This window comes from Diabrotica virgifera, chromosome 5, assembly GCF_917563875.1.
Source record: "Diabrotica virgifera virgifera chromosome 5, PGI_DIABVI_V3a".
NCBI classification, from domain to species: Eukaryota; Metazoa; Arthropoda; class Insecta; order Coleoptera; family Chrysomelidae; genus Diabrotica; species Diabrotica virgifera.
Genome location: NC_065447.1, coordinates 247,550,867 through 247,576,697, shown reverse-complemented (window position 1 = coordinate 247,576,697; position 25,831 = coordinate 247,550,867). Strand labels below are relative to the sequence as shown.

The window sequence follows — 25,831 nt, the reverse complement described above, 5'->3', positions numbered from 1 at the left end:
CTTCTCAACATATCTGTGGGCGTTGAGAATTTATGTATCTAACTGACTATATTTTCTCTCTTTAATTCTTTTTTAATTTCGGCATATGTTTTCATTCTTATTTCTCCCTGTCTTGTTACATTATGGCCCAATATTGTTCTCATTATTTTTTCTTTCAAATTTCAGAAGGCTATCTTCCTCTTTCTTGTTCCGTGGTTGTTTCCATCCCATATGTAATAACAGGTCTTATGAATGTCTTATATAGGTTCATCTTTGTTCTCTTACTTAAAGTCTTTCACTAAGCAGATTTCTGATCATTCGATGTTTTTTGTCTTTCAGAATTCTTTCCTCTTTTCCGGTTTTCTCTATTTTTACTCCAAGTAAAGGCGGATACAGTTTCAAAAGTGTCATCTACTCTTCTTTAGGTTATTTATTCATAAAACTCAACAGACCATGAAAGTCTGGCACTGAAAAGTTTCATTGTATATTATAATTACTATGTAATACATTTTTTATTTATACGAGTATATAATACATTTAATATTTCGTATAGTTTTTCCATACATTTCTTCACCTCTTCCTTCCATTGTTACGCTGTCTTTCTAGCTCTTTCTTGGTCTACCTTTTCTTCTTTTTGTATTGGCTTTCGTTATAGTAATATTTCGTTATTCTTTCCTCTCCCATTCTTTCAATGTGTCCTAAATATCATATTCACTGTACTTTGCGTCATATTTTTTGTTTCCTTTTGCTATTCTTGTCTGTATCTCCCCTTCCCCATGCCCCTTTTCGTCTAATTTCACACCCAGGTAAGTAAATTCTGGAATTCTTTTGAACTTGCATGTATTTTCTCTTCCAATTATAAATTGTCTTCTTTTTTTAATCGGTTTACACCATTATCATGTATTTTGGCTTTTCCTTATTTATTAGAAGCCCAAATTTTTGGGTCAAAACGGCAAAGAGGTGTACCTATGTTCTCAAAAAAAAAAAATTTTTTTTGATAGTGTGTAAAAAATGTTTTATTATCAGCTAAGTACTTTCAACACATAACGTGCCATCATCAGAGCTTCGTCCTCTTATAAAACCTTCATAGAAGAGCAATTTCTAAACGACACAATAAAATACATGGATACTTTACTTAAAATACATGGATACTATTATTGTGTCGTTTAAAAATTGCTCTTCTATGAAGGTTTAATAAGAGGATGAAGCTCTGATGATGGCACGTTATGTGTTGAAAGTACTTAGCTGATAATAAAACATTTTTTACACACTATCAAAAATTTTTTGAGAACATACACCTGTTTGCCGTTTTGACCTACTTAGAAGTGTGTACAAGTCTTACAGTCTTTTCCAATTCCAAATTTTTTTGCCGTTACAATCATCCTGACGATTTTACTTAGTAGGCCCATCTCTTTCATTAGTTCGTAATACATCTGTTGGCTTTTACCAAAAGATCTCAAAATATAAAAAAAAAGTTGTACCAGTTTCTCATGGAATCACCTCATTGTATATTTATCTCCCATTCGTAGGAGGTACAATCAAAGCCTGAAGGTCGAACTGTGAAAAATATAATAGTATCTAAGAAGGACTTACTGCTGTACAAAGATCGCCAAGAATCAAACCGATCAAGCGTAGTGCAATCGGAAGCCTCAGATGTTGAAACGGAACCAGAGGAACCTCCAAATAAATTAAGTGCGCAGATCAGTATATCGGAACCAATAATAAATACAACTAACTCAGAAGAGAAGACAGAAGTACATAAAGGTAGAACAAGTTTTTTTTTGTAATTTATTTAAAGTTATTGATCAAGTTACATGGGAAAAAGTAGCCTAAGATACAGCCTTGATCACTGACATATTGAAAGATATTTTTTATTTGTCTTTTACAAATATACAGTATGGTCGGATGGTGCAAATGAAAGGAATAAATTCGTTATGTCGTAAGTCGGCGACTTTAAGGTAAAGTCCCGAAAAACGTCGATTTTTATTTTTAAATTATGATTTTTTGACATATATATATCATACTAGTGTAGGGTGACCAAACGTCCCGTAAAAACGAGATTGTCCCGTTCTTTAACGATTTGTCCCGGAGTCCCGAAAAAGTATCTCGAGACGCATAAATGTCCCGTATTTGCATTGGCTTGAGTTTTTTTATCTGACTATATTTTCTCTCTTTAATTTTTCTTCAATTTCTCCATTTGTTTTTATTCTTATTTCTCCCTCTTTTGTTACATTGTGGCCCAGTATTGTTCTCATTATTTTTCTTTCAAATTTCAGAAGGCTGTCTTCCTCTTTCTTGTTAATCGTCGTTGTTTCCATCCCATATGTAACACCAAGTCTTATTAAGGTCTTATATAGGTTCATATTATACTTAGAGTCTTGCTTCTCCAGCAGATTTCTACGGTGTAGATGTTTTTCTGTCCTTCAGAATTCTTTCCTCTGTTCTCTCTTTTCCGGTTTTCCCTATTTTTACTCCTAAGTAGCTAAAGGTGGATACAGTTTCAAATTTATGGTTCTGTGTTAATAGATATTTCTGAGTTGGGTCATCTTTCCCTATCGTCATGTATTTTGCTGTGAGCTAGTTTATCTCTAGTCCTATTATTCTCTTCGCTTCCTTATGTAATTTTCCAACTGCAAGTGTTATCTTCGTCTTCGCTGTGATGACTGAATCATCTGCATATGTTACTATTTGAAATTTATCTGTAATAATGTTTTTGTTTGCAAGTATGTCATCCTCATGATTACAGATTATGTCAATATCTGATATTGTCAATATCAGATTAAATACTGTCGGAGAGATAGAGTCACCTTGTTTCACGCCTTTGTGTACATTAATCTCCTTAGAAATTGTTCCGTTGAAACTGATCCTTGCTCTGATGTTCTTTAGGCTCACTGTTAGCATATGTCTTAATTTTTATGGGATTCCAACATTCTCTAGCTGCTTCATCATTTTTGTCCGATTGGTTGTATCAAAAGCGCTTTTGAAATCCATGAATATAAGGTGCATGCATTTCTCTGTTGTATTCTCTCGATTTTTGAATTATTTGCTCCACTGTATGTATGGAATAGGTATGGCGGTTTTTGACAAAACACCGGTTTTCGGTTATACCGTTTTTTTTTGCTTACGGTTTAACCTAGCGGTTATAACCGGCCAAAAAAACCGGTTTTTGCAAAAACCTGTTTTTGGTTTTTTTAATCCAATAGGTTACAAAGTTACATTTACAATATACTTTAGTTTGCGATACTCCATTCGACTCGATATCAGTATGATCAAAATTAGTACATACTATCGAAAGAACATGTATTACTTTTAACACGTTTGTATATTTGTAGAATAGGTATATTTTAACTCATTTAATACTTCCTGTATGAGTGTATCGTTTTGAAAACGTAGCGAAATTCTTGGAGATTCGTATTCGTAATCAGTAATTCGATATTCATAGTCAGAGCATTATTTTTGGTAATCAGAAAAAGTCATTCACCCACTTTCAATGTCAAGAGTTAAGTGTGAAAAATAGATGATGTTTGCGTCTAATTCAACCAGATCACTTCTTATGTAAATATTATGATTACAAATACCTTTTCAAGGAAATATTATAATAAAACTTAATAATTGTTTCTGGCTGATGTGAGATTGCACTTTCAGTTTGCTTCTGTATTTTATAAAATAAAATAAAATTTGAATTATGGTTTTGTTTGGAATAATTACTTGAGAATAATAATTATGATTGGGATCCAAAATAATACCTAATCTAATCCTAATCACCGTAAAAACCTAATAACCAGTTTTTACTTTAAAAAGAAAAAACCGGTTTAACCGGGACAAAAAACAACCGGTATAACCGGTTATTGCGAAGTAAAAAAACCGGTTTTAGGTTTAAACCGGTAGGTTTTTCCCATCCCTAGTATGGAATTAATCGTCGACCTCCCCCGGTCTGAACCTGTTCTGGTATTTTCATAATATTCGTTCAGTGCATGATTTAAGTCTTATGTTTAGTATATTTTCTAGAATGTTATAATATGTGTTGTTTAATAAAGTTACTTATTGCTCTGTAATTCTCGCACTCGTCTAGATCTCCTTTTTTTGTATATAGGTACCTACTATAATACCTGAGTTCCAATCGGCTGGTAGTCTGTTTTGTTCATATTTGTTGTATTAGCTGGTTTATTCCTTTACGTAGTTCTCTTCCTCCATATTTTATTTCACAGTTATTTCATCTTCTGTGAAAATTTTTTCTTCGTCGTTATCTTGTACGGCCTTACTTCTTCATCGCAGTGTATTTCCTTCACAGTGAATACCATTTTTTCGTAATATTCTTCGCATATTTTGCTGATCTGTCTGCCCTCAAACAAGGTTTTTCTTTTTTTGCTTTTTTAGTCCTCTTGTTTTAATGCTGGGCGTATTTTTTGCTGCTTTGACTTTTTTTTTTAAATTATTGTTATATTTGATAGTTTTCTCTGTCTTTTTCAATATCCTCCAGCGAAACCAGTCATTTTTTTCTTTTTATTTGTTGAGTTGGCTTTGTTTCTCGATATTTTGTATTCTTCCCTGTTTTGTTCTGACGGGTTGTTGATCCATGCCATTCTGGCGGAGTTTTATAGTTTTCTGTTTCGCAGTCTTGATCGTACGTAAATTACACATTTAAAAGTAAATTGAAAAGTATTTATAGGTCCCAAATTAGTTAAAAGACCATGTTTTAATTTCCCCTACCTGTTTGGGTATCGCTCCAAACCCTCCTTGGCAGTGTCGCACCCAGGGGGGTTTTGGGGGTTAAACCCCCCAGGGCATATGAAAAATATACAAAAAATCGTAGGAAAATATAACATGTCTTTCACAAACAATACAAAAAAAATTCGATGCCCAACCAACCCTTTCCCCCCAGAGAAAAATTCTAGGTGCGCCACTGCTCCTTGGATGTGTCCCGTTTTTTCAAGTTTATGATTTGGTCACCCTATACTAGTGACGTCATCCATCTGGGCACAGTATATAGAGGTTCCTCTTTATACTGTGATCTGGGTGTAATGACGTAATCGATGATTTTTTAATGAGAATAGGGGGTCGCGTTCTTGCTAGTTTGAAAGGTTATTCAATTGTTTATCCAGTAATATAAACATTAACATAATTATTTATGCAAGGTGTCCAAAACAAATTTTTGAATTAAATTAATACTCGGAACTGCCACATCCACCTGCGTCTTGGTAGTTTGAAACATTTAGTTTAAGCGAAAAGCAATGTTGTATTTGTCAAATAAACATTTTGTTGTTTTCTGACAGCAGTAAAATGTATTTTGAATTAAATAAATTACATACAATCTTCTTTTGTCAATTAATATAATTTAAAAAAAATTACACACTGTATAAATAATTGTTATTGTTTATATTACTGAATAGATAATTAAATAAACTTTCAAATGAGCTAGCAAACGACCCCTACTCTCTTTGAAAAAAAATCATCGTTTACGTCGTCACACCCAGATGGATGAAAAACGAATTTATTCTGCACCATAATAAATAATAGACAACGGAATAAATAAGTCAACAAAATTGACACAAAAAATGTTTGGCGCTGGGAAACTAAACGTATTGTTACATCTCTTCCTTATCATTTTTATCTGCAAAAATATTACACGTAGCTCTAGCACCACGGTCGTTATCATATTCGTGTTCAGCGACCTCGAAAACTCCCGGAGTAATGAGTGTCGACTGCTTTGTTTTAAGATTGGGTGTGATGTTTCAAGCCCCTACTCCCAAATTTCTATTTATGGCAATTGATAGACAATCATTACTGTAACTTGACTTATCACGTGAATATGAATAATTATAATAATAATATTTATTATCGCTAATACTGAATTTTGCAACACCTTAGTTTTCTTCTTCTTCTTCTTGTGCCACTCCTATCGAAGATTGGCAATCATCAAGGCCACCCTGACCTTGTTTACAGCTGACCTAAAACGTTCATTAGTGGTGCAGCCAAACCACTCTCTCAAATTCCGCAACCATGACATTCTTCTACGGCCTGGATTCCGTTTTCCTTCTATTTTTCCTTGCATTATATTTTGAGATAATGCGTATGTATGACCTCTCATCTGGTGACCCAAATATTCGAGTTTTCTTCGTTTTATCGTTAACAAAATCTCTGGGTCTTTTCCTATCCTTCGTATTACTTCAAGGTTTGTGATTTGTGAAATTTTAGTTTTCTAAAGTTATCTAAAACAACTTCCTTCACGGGTAATTTCATGATGCAGATAAAGTTATAGCGTTAAACTTATAATATTCTCAGTGAAATTTAATTCGTATTGTGTTGTAACGTGTTGTAGATTTTACGATTATTTTTCAATAAGGAAGTGTACTGATGTGATCGATAATATTGACCAGGTTGTTCAAACGAGACCTTGGGACTTAGTTGTAAGTTAAAACAAGCCAGTTTAAATGAAGAATTAAAGAAAAAATTCTTATACATACATAGTTAGAAAAAAAGTTGGTAAAAAAAGAAAATGATTTGTACTGACAGAAAAAATTACTATGATATATCTACTTTTCGACGAAGATGTTGTCTATTTCATTATCTTCAAAGAATATTTTTTTCCATCTTCACAGATACGGCAATTCAGAATATTGAAGATGGTAGGCAGAGTTTAAATTAATAGGCTTTGAGAGGGGGGTATGGTTTGGAAATTTTAGTTTTTATTATTTTAAACGAAAATACGTCAAAAGACTAAGTTTTCAATCCAATAATAGTACATAAAATAATACTAAAAATATTACTCTACATTCCACCAGATTGAAAACAATGGGTACCTTCTCTGGTTACACCCCTGAGGCTTCTACAATTTGCAAGCCATAACGGATGCTGAGACTAAAGAAGATGAGGGAATTTTACAATTTATAATTCACGTCCCATCTGCTTAGCGCGGTAAAGTTCCAACGAGAATGGTTCCCTTAGTACTCCAATCAGAGTAAACATGTAAATAAAAAATGAATAACCATTTTCAATTTCGTTGCAACACGAAACTACAGCCGCATCATTATTCCAGTTCAATCAGAGAGTGGAGCAAGCACCTCTACCGGTTTCGAAACTTATTAGTCTCTCATCAGGAGGAACATATACTGCTACTCTCTGACCCAACTAGGACAAACCCCGGCATGCAGTTACGCATTGCATCGAACGAAATGGCAGGGATGCCCTAGCGGCAACTGCTAGCAAAAGACCAAGTTTTCAATCCAATAGCACATAAAATAATACTAAAAATATTACTAAAAATATTACTCTCTCGTTGGAACTTTACCGCGATGAGCAGATGGGACGTGAATTATAAATTGTAAAATTCCCTCATCTTCTTTAGTCTCAGCATCCGTTATGGCTTGCAAATTGCAGAAGCCTCGGAGGGGTTCACATTGTTTTCAATCTGGTTGAATGTAGAGTAATATTTTTATTATTTTATGTGCTATTGGATTAAAAACTTAATCTTTTGCTAGCAGTTGCCGCTAGAGCATCCCTGCCATTTCGTTCGTTGCAATGCGTAACATCACGCCGGGGTTTGTCCTGGTTGGGTCAGAGAGAGCAGTATATGTGCCTCCTGATGAGAGATTAATAAGTTTCGAAACCGGTAGAGGTGCTTGCTGCACTCACTGATTGAACTAGAATATAATGCGGCTGTAGTTTCGTGTTGCAACGAAATTAAAAATTTATTATTCGTTAATATTCGTTTCGGTTATTCGTTTTTCGCTCTGAAGCATGTTGAATATCCCTACCTTCGACTCGCTTTGCAGCAGCTTCGCGCCTACACGCTTGAGCGTAATCAGAAACGTTCAACAGCTGTTTCCCTTCTCTTTTGTAAACCACTCCGCGATTCATAAACATATTCCGGTGTGCATCACTTTACGAGCTGACAGTCAAAAATGAAATTGAAAATAATACTTAATTTTATACTGACGTCAAAAATTTAAAAGCGTTTTTCTTAAAACTGATTTTTTCAAAGGCGGTGGACATTGTAACTCAAAACCTACTTGACCGATCCATCTTAAATTTTGCATAAAGTTTCTTCAGAGATTTCGTGAGGTAACGCTATTGAGATATTTTTTATCTTTTGCTTATTTTTTGTGTAACAATAATAAGTCAGTTGAGTTTCACCGTTTTCTTACAAAAAATTTTGCTATTTTGACTTCTGAGTGAGAACAACAATATACAGCCGTAGCAGAGGTGGAAGGGTCTGTTTCAGCTTCTGATTTTCTTTGAACTGTACTCATTTGCTGACATACAACCGGAGAGTACACGCTGTCCCGCGGCGGCCATAAATGAGCCGCGCTGGCTCAGGTTTTGGTCTTCTTTGTTTTAAGATTCGTAAATCATAAAAAATTCTGAGGGAAGTAACACGTTGCGTTGCTTCGCGTCTCTAGTTTTTATCTTTTTCTATTACATATTTTCTGTTTCTCAAGGCGTGCCACGCCACGTTCCGTTGGATGCCAGCTTAATGTACAGTAAAAATCACGATTTGCGAATGGAAATTTTCGAGTTGAACATCGTAGGTGGGCTCAGTCAGTGCAGCGATGCGACATTTAAAACCATCATTTTTTGAAAGTGCCACAAGCACGTACGATCTCTATAGCGATTAGTGATGTAACGAATATTCGTATTCGCATTCGCATTCGCGAATATCCGCATCTTTTTGCATATTCGCATTCGCGTTCGCATTCGCAAAATTTGTGCGAATGTTTTGCGAATATGAATATCAGAGAAAAAATAATTTGAAAATAACGTTAGATTAATAAAATCAAAATCTATTCTCTTTCTCATCTTTTTTTATTAAAAAAAAGGTAACTTGACCTCGTATAATCAGATTATCAGCCGTCACGTTGTTTTATTATTTGGTATAATGTAATAAAGTTTAAGATTCAGATTGATTTACACTAAATATCAATTAACTTCTTATTATAAATTTAGAAAACATTTCAAAAATAGAAACAAATTAAAAAAACTGAACATTCGCATTCGCATCCGCATTCGCGAATGTCGTTATTAGATATTCGCATTCGCATTCGTATTCGCGAATGTTCAAAAAACGACATTCGTTACATCACTAATAGCGATCATATTTAGCTACGTGGCGGAACGGTTTTATTCGACATTCGACTAGTAATACACCAAGTCAGTGATGTCATACACCAAATGCATCGACATTCGACATATTATATGTTGCAGATTGTGCATATTTAGCTTTTACGATAAGATCAAATCCAAGAATCTCGAAACCAGTGTTGCCAGACGTACGATAATTATCGTATTTGTACGATAATTAAAGGTATTGTACGATGTACGATCAATATGAATAAATGTACGATAATTTCTGAAGTATGTGAAATGCATAAACAATTGATCGAAAAAAACCTTTTTTTGCTTATTTTATAAATACATATATTTACTTTAATTTATAAAAAAAAAATGTTATATGAGAAATAACATAACTGTTATTTATTATCCTAACAAACATTTTTAATTTTAACAAAGATGAGGATATTTGTATTGGGACTGTTAAAAGGTACACCTGTGGTAAATTTTTCTAAAAAGTCTACAACAGGAAAAAATATGCAGTTTTATTTTTGTTATAATTAAATTCATTCATTATAACAAAACTAAAGCATCCTTGATATTTTTAGTATTGCGTCTTCGTCTGTTAGGCGGCTCTATTCGAGTTACTTTGGATTAAAAAAATGAAGAAAATGCTATAAAAGTCGAGAAAATACATTTTTTTAACGTATACGTATACCGATTTTGAACTTTGAATATTTTTTATGATGAATGATGATTATTGATCATCATATGATGATGAAGGTAGTTTTTGAATACTCATACCTGAAGTATTACTTTTTTGCAATGTGATAGCAAAAGAGGTAAAAAAATAAAATCTACCGAAATTTGACGATTTCTACCGAAAAATTAAGTGCAGTTGGTTGTACGATAAAATCATTTAAAAAACGATAATTTCTGCAGCATTGTACGATATTTTCGTTTTGATCATCTGGCAACCCTGCTCGAAACTAGCTTTTTTATTCCAGGAAATACTACGGCGCGCCGCGGCGGTCCCATAAGTAGTTAGCCTTAAAAAAAAACGAAAATTTTGAAAAATGGCGATTTATTTCTGAATGTAGTCTCCTTTTAGTTCGATACACTTGACCCAGTGATGCTTCACCTTTTTTAACCCGTCTGAAAAATAGTTTTTCTTGAGGTCTACAAAGTAGGCTTCCTTGGAGATGATGAGCTCCTCATTCGACTTAAATTTCTGCACGACAAATGACTTTGTCAAGTTTGGAATCTAAGAGAACTTGTACAGGGCCAAATCTGGAGAATAGGGTGGATGGGACAGCAGTTCGTAGCCCAATTGGAGGTGTGAGACTATGCGTTATTATGGTGGGAGAGTACTTTATAACTTCCAACACCAGCTATTGGTGAAATATCTCCGGTTCTTTTTGATGAATTTTGACGTTCCTTTTTATAATATATACTATTTACGTACATTTCCGTTGGTTATTAAATTTAATGTTATGTTACGCAGGTTATGTTTTCTCAAAATTGACGTACTTTTCCTCGACCTTGTAGGCAATTTCTGCTTTTAGTTGAAAAAATCTGAGAGTGGTGTTTGTGCGCTCAGGATATCAAATATTCTGACTGTTTTATTGAATACTGTATTATTTGTTTGTGTATTATGTCTTTTTTATGCGTATAGTTATGTTTGTCTATTGTGTGTTGCATATGTATTGTGTATAATATTGTGGATGATATGGCTCGACTCTCGACTTTCTATTAATCCGCTATTGTTGATATAGGCATTCTTGTTGTTGACTTTTTCTATTAGTGTTGGCAATAAAAGCCTTCTACATTTTTCTTCTTTAAATAGAATGAGAGCTGCTTCTTTGGCTTTTCTCTTTTTCATGTCTGTTTCTTTATGATTATTGACGCATCTTTACATTGTACTCTATACTTGTTGTCCCAGGCAAGGGACTTGTCCTAGTCAAGGGAATCTGAGATTTGTCGAAGTATTTGTTTTGGATGTATTGTATATGTATTTTATAGATGCAGGTTTGATCTATCTTGTGTGTTGTTGGGTTTGGTTTTGGACAGTATATACCTCAGTAGATTGGCTGTTTTGAGTACCTGTGGGAAAGGAAAAAAGTTGCTATATAATTTTAAGCAAAGAAAAATGCTGTTTTTAGAATGCTTTTAACAGCACCTTTTAGAAAAATGGTAGTCGGTACTTCATAGCCTCCTTCCTCCATTTATTTTACATAAATTCATAAATCTTTATAGAACTCAAAACCTTAAAAAGAAGATGCGTCAATAAACACAACACAATTTCACAAGCCGGTGTTTTATGCTTTCTAACCGATTATATCAATCAATTTCATAAGTTTTACATAAATTTAGCAACGAAGCAAACGCACACTCTTTAAACTTTTATTTTATTTTGCATAATCACTCGACGTTACGATGCTCAAATTAATTATAAGTTGGAATAAAACTTGTAAACTATTTCTGTTGTAATCGGATGTATCTGCCTATAATTAAGCTGTTAAAGTTTTAGTTAAATAATAGACTTCGACGGAAACCGTTAGACGTTAGAGCGTTGGAAATTTGGCGTAGGTATTACGAACATTTTGAAGTACATTAGTGCCAAAGAGGTAAAGACGAATAAGTGTTACATAGCCACCACACTGTATTATGGATTTTGTCAAAAAAGAATTTACAGAAATATGTTATAGATTGAAACTACATTTTTCTGTTGAATTCAATATTTCGTTGAATAATTATTTTTTCAACTGCGCCAGGAACAAACTACAAAATTAACTACCAAATAAGTAGATACAAACATAACATTACAATAATATAACTTACGAAATACTGTGTTTTATATGAATCAATTTAGTTTTAGAACTACGCATGTCGTTCTCACTTTTTTTCACAATCTTTTACTTTCAATTTACCTAATATAAATTATATGCCTGAAAACAGTATGACGGGTAATGTGACAACAGACCATCAGATCCCGATATTTACAAAAAGTTACCCTACATAAATGACTTAACTAAAAATATAATCAAGCTGTTGAGTGCAATTCCTAAAATTCAAATAGCTAAATTAACAGCACATCCAAATTCTCGAAGCTTAAAGACCAGACACCACTTCACAATCAGAGTCATCTCATTTATCAACTTTCCTGTCTCGAATGTGATGGCCAGTATATAGGGCAAACATTGCATTGGCTAAAACAAAGTATAACGCAACACAAAAGTGATTGTAAAAGATAGAAAAATTCTTGTGCAATAGCACACCATTCCAAAACAACAGGCCACATATTTAATTTATAAGATACCAAGATCTTAGACACAAAAAACAATTATAAAAAAGATTATTTCTTGAAATGTACCACATAAAGAAAAATAAAAATTCAATTAATTATAAGACAGATACCAGCAGGTTGAACGACATTTATTGCAATATTTTTTATTTTATAAGCACGTTAATTATATAAACATTACTGAAAACAATTTATAATAGGTTTGTTCTAGCATCAGTTTCAAACGGTGTGAAACCATCAGCGAATAGTCGACCAGCGCGAGTAGAGGGGATAGCACTGGTGACTGTATTATGTTCTCTCACTGACCAACTGTTTGCTGACGGTTTCTGACTAGTTTAACTGTTTGCTAGAACAAACCTATTATGTCTGAACTATTTGCTAGTTTGAGATGGAATGCAAGAGTATCATTTTATCCTAAAGCCACTTGGCGGATACTTCAGGGTTATATTTAAAATATCTGCCAATGGTACATTTACGGACAACTAACTCAATTTATTAAGATGTGATAATATACATTGGAGAGGTAAATTGGGCAGAATCTTGTTCAGCTACTCCTGTATTTACGTTTTCTCTGAAGTTTTTTATAATTTAAAATAATAATTAAGAATCTAATTTTTGTAGTTCAAAACACCTTAGTAGTCTTGAACGATAGCTTTTTTTTATTTAATTTAACCTACATACAACATAACTTAAACTAACATCTTGATAAATAAAAGAAATAAATGTAACTAGCCATATTAAAAGCCAAATGCATCGACCCACGATTTGGATCTCTAGAGACGAATTTTTCGCTTTATTGAATTTCCTCGTTGAATGAAATCAAGCGAAGTGAAACAGTGAATCAAACACAAAAAACTCCGGCTAGAGAAAGTTGTTGAGTTGTTGATGTCGAGTTTAATAAGCTCGATAATGCTGAGAAAAGAGTGAACTATTGTTCAATTTCAGGCATAGGCGGTACCGATATGAAGTACGGGATTGTTATGTCACGACTCACAGTGTCTAAGAAAATAGCATATAAGTACATAATATTTTTGTACATACACTACTCGAAGAAATTAATGCACCACCTTAAAAATAGGTCATTTTTGATGTCCCGAATTTCCTAAACCTGTCGTCCGATTTACGTGATTTTTTTAACATCTTATAGCCTCATTCTTTAACAATATGGCTGTAATAATATTATTGCTAGACAGGTAAATTGTTATTGTATACCGGGTGCATCAATCAAACTGTTTCATACAATGAAAATTTACCTGTTTAGCAACAATATTATTACAGCGATATTGTTAAAGAATAAGGCTATAACATATTAAAAAATCACTTAAATCGGCCAACAGCTTTAGGAAATTAGAGACATCAAAAATAATCCATTTTCAATGTGGTGCGTTAATTTCTTGGAGAAGTGTATATTGTTTTTATATACATAATTCTATTATTTATAAAATAAGAAAAATCATTTATTCATAAAGGCAAACTATGAAATATACTTCAACAGGTTGAACGAGGCAAAATTGTGACAATGCCACAAATTTTATAAAATTCTCATTGTCAATTTGATTCCGATAAGTCTAAAGGTGGGAAACTATCAATATAATGTAAATTTATAGGTTTCTATTGACAATTTACCACCTCTACAAGTTTCATTTTGTTTATTTCACAAGATATTATGTTTTCCATCGTTTGCATTATTTTACCGGTTATTAGAGCACTCATCACTGTTTAGGATCTTGTTATAGAGATCCATACTACTCAAAACAACTATGTAGCCTGATATTGAAACTGTGTAGTTGGTACTTTGTATCGGTATTTTATCAAAATATATTTACTAATAGATATATACCTGGGCAATCATTTTACATTTTAATCTATTTAACAAAAGCTCTAGAGCTTTCATTCAAGTTAAGCGCATACAATCAAGCCGCAAACTTACTATCCTTAATTAATTTGGTTACGTTTTGTTTCCAGATGAAGTTGGAGTTTCTGAGGCTCATTCGTCGCCGATGCTCGCGTCTCCCAGAAACGGTACGAAGAGTGCCACCCCCAGTCCAGTGACGTCCGTCGCCAAACGAAACGGAGCCAGACTGAACCCGGACTGGCATGACGAAGATCTCGATAGGATAGGAAGTTTGCAGAATAGAGGAAGTCTATCTACTCTTGGGGTGAGTACAAGTACTTTTATTTAATAAGGGTATTATACAGTTAGTACTTATAGTCTTTTACATAGATGATTTCTTAAATATAAATTTCTTCTAACGTTACTCAATGTCATAGACGTGATCGATCTAATGCAAACGTTATTCGTTTTCTTAAGTCAGCAACTCGAGGGGGAAGTCTAATGTTTCCAAATCAGGAGATCATGCTGGCCATTCCATCGATATTTGCCTCCCTATCCACAAATTTGAGGTACTGCCGTACATTGATCTGTGCTCCATCTTGCTGAAAGTATATCATATTCGCTGAAACTTATGGATTTTCCGGATCAGGTTCGATATCATCATCACTATATTTATTCTATCTACCGCTGCTCTGAAGAGTTCTATAGAACTGCATTTAAACCAGTCCCTTAAATTCTTCAACCATGACACTCTCCTTCTTCCTATACTCATCCCTTCTCTTATCATTCCCTGTATGATCAGTCATATAAGTCAAGATCAGGATATAAGTATACAAAGTTGGTATGACATTATTTTGAGGAGTACAAATAAATCAGGGCCCTGTTTTTTATTTCATCCGGGCCAGGTGCTTTTCTTGGTGTGCTTGTTCTGATCAGTTCATTTATTTCTCTTTTCTTGTGTTTCTCTCGACTTCTTCGATAAAGACTATATCTTATTCACTTTTCTTCGAGAGTCGTCCTCATCACCTCAGCTTTTTCTTCTATGGAGTAAACGATGCCGTTATCTTCATGTAGTTGGGGAATGGGTTTCCTCTCATATTTTATTATTCTTTGGAAGCTTCCATATTTTTTGCTGTCTTTTTGACTTCGTTTAGTCCGTTTGCCCTATTTTTACGTTCCTTGTTACTTGTTTTTATGGTTCTCCTTTCCTCTCGTTCTGTTCTCTTCTGATCATTTCTCTTCCAGTTCCTGGTTGATATCTCTAAATCTTCCTATGTGTATTGTATATTATTATTCAGTAATGACGTTTCTTATAGCTTCTTTTATGATGTTTGCGAACTCTGTAACTTTTTCTTCTAATTCTGGTGGTTTGTCTACACTTAAGATGTTTCCAATTCCTATGTTTACTGATCTACTAAATTAGTTTCTTTACTCTTAATACTTTCTTTCTTTTCTTTGTTGTTGTGGGGCCTTCTTCACATGTGCCTATTTCTAAGAGTATGGGGTGTGATCTCTTGATCCTTCGTTTAAGGTTTGGTTTTCTGTCTAGTCCTAGGTTATTAGCTACTACTAGGTCAAAAAGCGTTGGTAGAGAGGTTCCTCCTGGAAAATGAGATGGTTCCATGATCACAAGTACCATGGTGTCTTTTATGTTGATCGTATCTCCCTGTCTAACTCCTCTTGCCGATCTTATTTTGGTTGTTAGACATTCTGCTGCGTTTATTTGCATAGTAGCATTTGTAATAGTTAAAAAATAGGCTGTAATCAAAATATAACAATGGGTGATCATAAGAAAATGCTCGTATTGTATCGTAGAAACTTGAAGAAGAATATTTATACCTAGCAATTATAATAGTTTAAGTCAATAATCCATAACCTCTTTTTCGTTTGTTGCATATCGTAGCATTGTAGTGGGTGGATATTGTTTCAGCCATTGCAGCTGTAGTCTAAAATCAGTCAAGCATTTTTTTGGTATCTAGATCGATATCAGAAAGTCCTTTGTTCAGTTAGTAATGATAGTTCATCATAGAACCTGTTCGTTTTGCCTGAATTTACTCTTACTTCAAGGACCTACGAATTTCAGCCCCCTCTATTGAAAATATGTTGTCTAACCTCTTTATGTGAATGGCCAGACAATGAGGAAGGCGAGGGATGAAGTTAGCAAATTCCCGCTAGTTGGCTCGTCGGAATGAGAAGCCATTCATAATCGCAATTTAGCAACAGACCCAAGGCGTTGACCTCCTGTGTCATTTCCCAAAAACTTTTCTTAATTATGAATATTAGACTCTAGTGATCATGACCCTACCTAAAGTTGACTTACCGAATATTGTCCCTATTATAGGCGTATGATAAGCGTTATATATCACTTACTCTGGTTATTACAACAAAACTAAACATCAACCTCTTCTTTTCCTTCCCAGCTTGTTGAAGGAGCAACATTTTTCTGAAAATCATGTGTCCATCTTCCCCAGTAAACGAACTACAGGCTTATCTTTATAGAATTACAAGGTCCAACTTAGAACTATCAGTAACCCTCTTGTTGTTTTTTTTTTGTTTATTCGTGTGTTAATAACTGCTTATAGCGTTATTATACTATGTTATCCTTGGAGAAGTCATAAATGAGAAACTTTATGCATCTAAGCCAAGGATAACATGTTTATCTTGTGTAATGATTTTTATGGCGTTAATGATGGGAAATCCATCATTATTATTATGTTATTTGCGGTATAAATCAAGTATAAACGAAGCCTATGCAGCCAAACAAGCGTTAACATATCTTGCCTTCTTATTATGTTATTCGTGGTGTAAGTGAAGCATGAAAGAAGCCTATGCAGCCAAACAAGCGTCTCCTCCCAGAAAAAGAGTTGATTCATCAGAAAAGGGTATCTCCTTCTCTAAGGAACTTCTTATTTCAATTTTATTTTGCAGTTGTTAGACCTTCTGCTACGTTTATTTGCATAGTAGCAATTATAAAATAGATTGGAATCAAAATATAACAATGGGTGATCACAAAAAATTGCTCGTATTTGCGTTTTTCGTTCCTAGCTTTGTATTAGTGAATTCTTTGAAACTTGAAAAATATTTGTACTCTACAATTACAAATCGTTATTATAATAGTTTAAGTCAATGATCCATAACCTCTTTTTCGTTTGCTGGATATTGCATTGTTGTGGGTGGATATTGTTTCAGCCATTGCAGCTGTAGTCTTAAATCAGTCATGCATGTCTTCTGACCGAGCTGACCTTTCGAAAACCAGGTACACAACACGACCACTATGTGACGTTTACAAATGAAAAGGAAAGAAACTATAAATTAATCTCAGGAGAGTAGTCAAATCGACTCTCGATTTCGTTCGTGGTTCGCGTACGGCTACTCTCTACAAACGATATTTATATTTGCGATTAATCCAGTCGAAGTCAGTAACGTAGCCAGGGGGTGTCCAGGGGGTCCGGATACCCACCGAAATACTATCAAATATTGATGATTTTAAAATTCAATAAACACGTAAAAAATATTAAATTGAGTTAATGTTAATTAGGTTCGATGGTTAGATATGTGTTGGAAAATCCTTTTATGGCAAAAAAGTCGAGGCAATCTGGGTATTTCTGAGGGTCTGTAGGCCAGTAGGTTGATGTATAGGTGGACAGATGATTTAGGTTTAGTTCTTGAATGACTTGATACAGTATTCTTTCTCTACCTGGAGCTTACCTGGGGCCTGATTCTAATTCATTTCGACAGTCGCAATTTCATTTCGACACCGCCATGACAGCAACTAAGGATATTAACCTTATCATGTTGAGACTGCTCAGAATTTGGGTTGGCGCTTCGGTTTCTTGGATTTTGTTGATAGTCTGGGAAAATTATCGAAAAAATACCATTTTTGGGAAAAATTATTTACCAGCTATTTTATTGCTAAAATCGAATCTTAAGATTGCATATATTAGTAATAAGGGGTATGACAAGTCCGCAGAAAGTGTGTTATTTTATTTATAAACAAATTAGCACTCCTAAATCTTCTTTTTTTTCTCAATTAGTGGTCTGTAACTCCTATAATTTTTCCTTTGAGCCAAAAACACTCAAATAAAAATTCACCGTAATTTAGTTCTGCACAAAGTTATTTTTTTTCCGATTTCCTTCAACAAAAATTTTACTCAGAAAATCCGAGTTTTTCCAAAAAATCTGCCATTTTCAATTAAAATTTTAGGGAAGTAAATAATTATTTATCAATAATTAAATAATTGAAGACATGAAAGATTTATTATAGTAGATTATACAGAGGGGCTAAATTATGGAATAAATTCATTTCTTTAAAACGGACGATTTTGGAGCAAAATCCCGAAAGAGGTCGATTTTTATTTTTCAATTACAATTTTTGGCATATATTTCATACTAGTGACGTCATCCATCTGAGCGTGATGACGTAATCGAGAATTTTGTTAATGGGAATAGGGGTCGTGTGGTAGGTCATTTGAAAGGGCGTTTAATTCTCTATTCAGTAATATAAACATTAATATCATTAGGTATTTATACAGGGTTGCCAAAAAAAATTTTGAATTAAATTAATTGGCGCAAAAAGAAGAATGTATGTAATTTATTTAACTCAAAATACATTGTACTGCTGTCAGAAAATAGAAAAAAAGGTTTATTTCACCAATAAACATTTCTTTTCGCTTAAATTAAATCATAAACAGCCTCCCTCCTACCTATTGGCAGTTGAACTTTTAATTTAAGCTAAAAGCAATGTTTATTTGCAAAATAAACATTTTTTTCTATTTTCTGACAGCAATAGAATATATTTTGAGTTAAATAAATTACATGCATTCTTCTTCTTGCGTCAATTAATTTAATTCAAAAATTTTTTTGGCCTCCCTGTATAAATATTGATATTAATGTTTATAATACTGAATAGAGAATTGAACGCCTTTGTAAATGAGCTACAACACGAACCCATATTCCTATTTAAAAAATAATTACGTCATCACGCTCGGATGGATGACGTCACTAGTTTGAAATATATGCCAAGAAATTTAATTTAAAAATAAAAATCGACTTGTTTCGGGATTTTTCTCTAAAATCGTCCATTTTAGAGAAAATGAATTTATTCCATAATTTAGCCCCTCTCTGTATATCAGGAGACCGGCGACAATCTAACCAATAGTTTAGCAATAATTAAAATGTTAATTAAAAAATTTCGGTCGAAATAATAACCAGAAAGATTATGATACACCAGAATAACTATGATTTTCATATAAAAAAGCACTATACCTATTCAACGTACCTTACAGGATTGAAATTGGACCATTTGAGCGGTCTCAGGAATGTTATAAAGAAACAATTTTTTGGCTTATAAACAAATAGAACCCCTCAGAAAATATTAGATTAAATTAAATTAAGTTAACGCTGTTGAAAAGAGCACGGCTTCTGTGTCCTTTTCGAAGAAAAACAAATTGAATTGCGAGGAGTGATTCCAGGTATAACCGGTCAAATTTGACCGGCATTTGCGACAGAGTTATAAACAACAGGATTTTAATCTTTGAACCATTAGATACCTTTTAATTCCGGTCCTCTTTGTACATACAAATTTTCATATCTTCAAGACACTCATAACAAAAAAGATTTATGTCACTGTCACCAAATTATTTAATTATTGATAAATAATTACTTCCCTCAAATTTTAGTTGAAAATTAAAGATTTTGTTTGGAAAACCCGAATTTTCCGAAGAAAATTTCCGTCGAAGGAAATTGGAATAAATTATCAATGTGCAGAATTAAATTACTGTCAATTTTTATGTGAGTGTATTGGTTTAAAGTTAAAATTTTCGGAGTTATAGAGCAATAATAAAAAAAAAGATTTCGGAGCGCTAATTTGTTTATAAACAAAATAGCACACTTTCTGTGGACTTTGCACAGCTATATTACTAATATAGGAAATCTTAAGATTTGATTTCAGCATGTCCAGCAATAAAATAGCTGGTAATTAATTTTCCTTGTTTTTTACTAATTTTCCCAGATTATTACCTCACATCTTTCATTGAGTTGATGATTCATGTTGTGGACATTCTCAATTATTATATTTCTAATTTAATACTATTCTATCTAATTCCTCAAAACAAGCAAATTTCAATTAAACCCAGCTATATTATAATACCTTTTGATTTAGTTTTCCTTGCAAGAAATAAACAAAACACATCTAAACTAAACCTAACCTCGCTTTTGGCCATTCATTCATCTCCGTGTCAAATAATTTCGACAGTCGCCATATTGAAAGCGACTTGTTTTTGGTCGAAATTTGATTTAGAATCAGGGCCCTGGAGCTGTTAGACCAGTGGCGGCTCGTGACTTTAGGGACAGGGTCGGCAAGGTTTTTGTCTCCTCAGATAGGTATACCATCTAATTAAAAGGCTTCAATCATCATAGAAGATTTTTGGTTTTTGTTTTTTTTTATTTATTTTTTTTTTGTTTTTTTTTTCACATAGATTTAGAACCTAAACATGTTTATAAATTAACTTTAGTCTATGTTGTTTGGACGTAGCAAAATGGGTTATAACATCATCGTAAAATTTATTAATGTGTTGGAGAGATTTTAATAGTTTTTTTCTATTGACATTTGAGAAAAGCTTGACATTCTTTTTTGTTTGTTTCATGGTGTTTCGACAATACGTTTTGACACTTTTGAGACAAGAGAAATCGCGTTCATTTAAGAGGAAACAGTAGCGATCAACAGGTAGCAACAAACGCGTTCCAAAATTGCGGCTGTAATTTTGAATATTTTGTCGAGATATTTGGCACACTTATTCGTAATTTAATAAAGAAAGGCGGTACAGAGCCCAATTTCAGAAATATGTTAGTATGTGGAAATTACTCTATAACTAAATAAAATATTACAAAAAGGTGCCTGTACCGCCATTAAGAAAGATAAAAAATACACTTTCTTCAAATAAACTTTTTTATCCCGTGCTAGATTTTGTGTCACATTGGAACTACCAAAAATCGATTTTTTTATAACAAGAAATCGAACGTCACTGACTTGGCAACATTTCGCGCCTATGTATATAAAAATTATTGTTTTTGATAGTATAAACGTCACTCTCAGTGTCGTATCACCGACGCACTGTTGCCTCACTTTTGAAAGTTCGCAGAACTTTCGCAATCTTGGACCGCATTTGTTGCTACCTGTGGATCGCTACTGTATCACGTTAAGGCAAAAGTTGGTAGAAATGAGAGAATTCATGATAATAATTTATTAATTTCGGGAACAGTTTTATTATACATATTTTGTAACTTATCCCATCTTCAGAAAATATTTGGATCAGCATATAAAACTTTTAATTAATTTCTTTAGTTGTTTATTTGATTAAAGAATGATGCATAGTTTTAATACACTTGTCTAATAGATATTTTGAAAATTCTTTGGCGTAACTTTTAAATTTTTGCAAATATTCAAAAATTTGCAACTCTTCAAAATTTGAAAAAAGGAGTATTTATTTGCACAAGTAATAATAGTATCAAAAATTTCAAAATATACATGTTTTTCGACATCTGTGTCATACTTTTGTATTTTTTGGGGGTGTTCGGAAATATCAAGCGAATCTAAAACGTCACTGCGTATATATTGAAAATTACTATCTCTGAGATTTTTTACCAGCTTTGTTATTCTATTTTTGGGATAAATAATGTCAGTTGACTGATTTTCAACAACATTGAATATCACATCAGTTTCGTTAAACACTTTCTTAAAAATATGTAAAAAAATATTAAAAGAATAATCATTTAGTAAAGTTTTCAAACCGATTGCTTCACGGATCGAGATATCATCACTTGCAAAATTGTCGCCTTTTTTAATAAAATAAAATTAAAAACTTCCAAAAGCTGTTTACGAAAATCTGCTACTAATTTCATCTACTTACAAAAGCTACTAATTCCATCCCGAGAGCACTATTAGGCAGGGTACGTGGCTTGCCTGCTGCTGCTGTCTGCCCATCACCGATCGGCAGATTGTTTATGTGCCGGACTCTGCCATTCAAATACGGGTGAAATTGTGGTGAAATGTATAATTGGTTGCCTTTCGGCTAATATTCCTCAGCGCTTCAAATGGTAGATCTAGGGCAGAGACATGTAAAGAAAATAGACTTGGCTAGGGATATGCCACTCAATGCATGGAGGTGTAACGTCGATATCAAGTACGGTGGTTTAGCTATCTTTGTCTGTCGTGCGAGTGTGAGCGTATCTTCCAAGAGGTGGGAGTAACGGAACGACAGTGACACACAGGCGGCGGCCATCATATGCCAGAGAGAGAAAGCTAAGCGCCGGTAGAGGGAGATAGATAGACCACCGACCCGAACTGCTCCGCGTTACGCTATTTTTCCGAGTTGGCCAAATCTATGTTTATAAGATCTTTGATCTAGGGACGGCATGCCGTCCCTGTCGAAGCAGATCTTATAAAAAAGAATTCACACAATTGCAATCGGATGCATGGCTGGGATTATTAATTTGAAAAATTTCTTACGCGTAGGGATCACTTAACGTATCGGATTGATCGAATTCTTTTAAAAACAATGAATAAAATTTAGTCTGTATTATCTCACAGATTTTTTTTTATTTTACAGAAACAAGTATCATCAACTCTGATTAAATTAAATATTTAGAAAATCTACAATTTGTCCATAAATGTGTGGGTCGGCACTGCCGACCCTGCCGACGCTGACCGGCCGCCACTGTTGTTAGTTAGACTATATCCCCAGTTATTGTGTTTAGCGTTATAGTCGCCTCCTGCTAGGAACCTTTTTCCCTTATTTCTAAATAATTCTGTAAACATTTCCTTATTTGCTCGATAATTTGGTGGGCAATACATACACAGCTATTATTGTAATTGGTCCGTCTCACTCCTTTATTACAACGCTGGTTGCCTGCATGTCTTTTTTTCTACTTTATTAGGGAGATAGTATTTAATTCCATTTCGGATTAACACTGCCGCTCCAGCTCTGGCTACTCTGTCCACATCTTGATGGGCTGCATTGTACACGTCAGAATTTAGGATCCTAAAGCTAGTTTTTGAGGTAAGGTGTGTTTCAGAGATTAACAGTATGTATGTCAATTTTGTTGGTTACTAGGAATACTTCTACTAGGGATATTTCGTGTTTGTGTTGCTTTATGCCCATTGCGTTCCATAATGCTATAGTAAGTAGCTTAGCCATTACACTTATTGTGATGTTTTGTTTTAACTCTTCTATATAAGAAGAGTTGGCAGAAGTTCTTTAGTCTAATGGACCAAGTAACGACAGCTTGTAGAGAATTTGTAATGAAATTGAATACAAAGAAGACAAAAACGATGGTCATCAGCAAGCACCAAAAGAGAAGGGTGAAGGTCAATGTCGACGGAACAGATCTGGAAAGAGTAACAAGAATAACGTAACTTGGAAGTAATCTTGATGAAACTTGGAACCACTCACTAGATATAAGAACACGTCTGGAAAAGGCACGTGCAGTGTTTAACAAAATGCAAAAAGTTCTATGCAATCGCCAGCTGGGTATCTCATTGAGAACTAGATATGTGCTATTATTAGTGTTATATACTGTATATAACACAGTGTGTTATAGTTTGTATAACTAGTATGTGTTTATATATGCTACTTAAGTGCTATATTTGCTCTACCTTGCTCTATGATGTTGAAGTCTGGACAATGACAGAAGCAACACAAAAAAGAATCCAAGAATTCGAACACTGGTGTTACCGTAAAATGTTCAGAATATCTACATAAGCCATACGACAAGTCTTGCGGAGGATGAATAAGGAAAGTGAGTTTATGCTTGTAATAAAAGAACGGTAAACACAATATTTTGGTCACATCGTAATAAATCAAAAGTATTAACTGCTTTAACTTATAACCCAATAGCAAAAAGGGACCAGGAAGAAGACGCAATATTTGGCTTAAAAACCTACGACAATGGGCGAATATGACCTCCATAGAACTATTCAGGGCGGCTGCAAATAAGATTAAATGGGCAAATGTAATGGCCAACATCCTAAAGGACCAGGCAGCGTAAGAAGAAAAGTTCTTTGGTTTCCAGGATTCGTTGGTTTCTTATAGTTTGTTGCTGTTATATTATACTTTGTAAGTTTTGTGTAAAGCTACTATTTTGGGTTTTGTCTGGCCCATTTTGATTTTCAGCAACCGGTCTGGCCAAGATAGGTCTCGTTGTTTTGGTGGCGCTGGCATAAGTACCTGATGTTTGGGGCAAGTCTTCTATACTGCATGCCTCATTTGGTGCTTCGTCCGTTCTTGGTCTCTCTTGCTAGATTTTTTGTGTTTGTGGTGTATTATCATTTCTTGTGGGGTATCTTTTATTTAAAATGTCCTGATGGCTTTGATATCCCTTAAAATTTGCTGGGCGGGCTCCACCACTTAGTACACAATACACGTTTTGCTGGGTCTCCTTTGTTTTTTTTTGCAAATACGATAATCATGATTTTGCGCACATTTTACGCATCGATATTGTAATGTACACGATTTCTCGAATGTCCGTAGTTTTAGCAACGTTTACATTGAATGACAGATTGTTTTCTATGTGGTTGTTCAAATCGAACCACTGCATTTAATAATTTATTTATTTGATATAATGTCCCCGTTTTTTTATGTCAGTTCCGGTTAAAAAGTTATGTCCGTAAGTTTGGCAAAAATGACTCAAAATGAGTGAAATCGTATATCAATCGACGCAAAGTCACAGGAAGAGTTCAAATATCAACTCACCTAGGTTGAAAGGACTTATCTAGGACTTAGGAAGTTCTTTTGATTGTTCCAATAATCATATATGCAATATAAAACTTATTTGATCTGATATATCTACTTGTTGATAATTAGGTGTTCATTCACTTTAATCCTTTTCTGAAACCCTTAATTCACTATAATAACTTATCTCTAGATAAAGAGACATTTTGCTGCTTAATTGTAATCCATTGTCATTATCGAAAAATGACATAACATTTTATTTTTGTTACGTTTTCTGTATGCCCAAGGATTATCATTATTCATTGTTATTAATTTCATACAAAATTATTATTTTTAGCAATAAAAATGCAGTGAATGCACTTGATAATGTTTCGGCCGCAATCGTGAAAAGCCAATAAAACTTCTAAACTATTTTCCATTGTTTTGAGATAATTATACATACAAATGACTAATGCTGTTTGGATTTTATTTAGCTCGTTCTTGTTTAGTCTGCGTTTGTTTTTTCTACGTTTTCATTAACTGTGAAACTGTGAGACAGTATTTTGCCTTTAGAAAATGTTGTTGAGAGTGATTATTTCTAAATTGTTGTTGCAAAAATACACATATTAATAAATGTGAATTGTTCGTCGTAATTTTTGGATGTAGATTGATGAACCGGAATTGTTCAGTAAGTAATATTTTTTTAACATTCATCGTTGTGATTTACCTCAAAAATTTACTCTCCCACAAAGGTTAAGTTCGACATGCGTGCTACTGGGACAACTTGCGAAACAGGTCTTCTTCTCGTAGTGTCTATCTTGGAGTGTCACTGTGGCAATCTATACTTTGCATACTGCTGCTATGAAAGGATTTATGGTTGTTCTGTTGAACCACGTACATTGATTTTTTTGCCAAGAAATCCAGGCCCTCGTGTTCCTAATAATGTGACCGAGGTATTCG

General features: G+C 33.8%; 1 protein-coding gene across 6 annotated transcripts in view; it reads left to right on the top strand.

Moving 5' to 3' along the window:
• Positions 1-25,831, top strand: part of LOC126884772 (uncharacterized) — a 786,660-nt gene that overhangs the window by 737,169 nt on the left and 23,660 nt on the right. For all 6 annotated transcript variants that reach the window (XM_050650993.1, XM_050650991.1, XM_050650992.1 and 3 more), the window contains one exon: positions 14,297-14,490. In XM_050650993.1, coding sequence (XP_050506950.1) covers positions 14,297-14,490 — 194 coding nt within the window. The remainder of the gene's footprint in view (positions 1-14,296; positions 14,491-25,831) is intronic.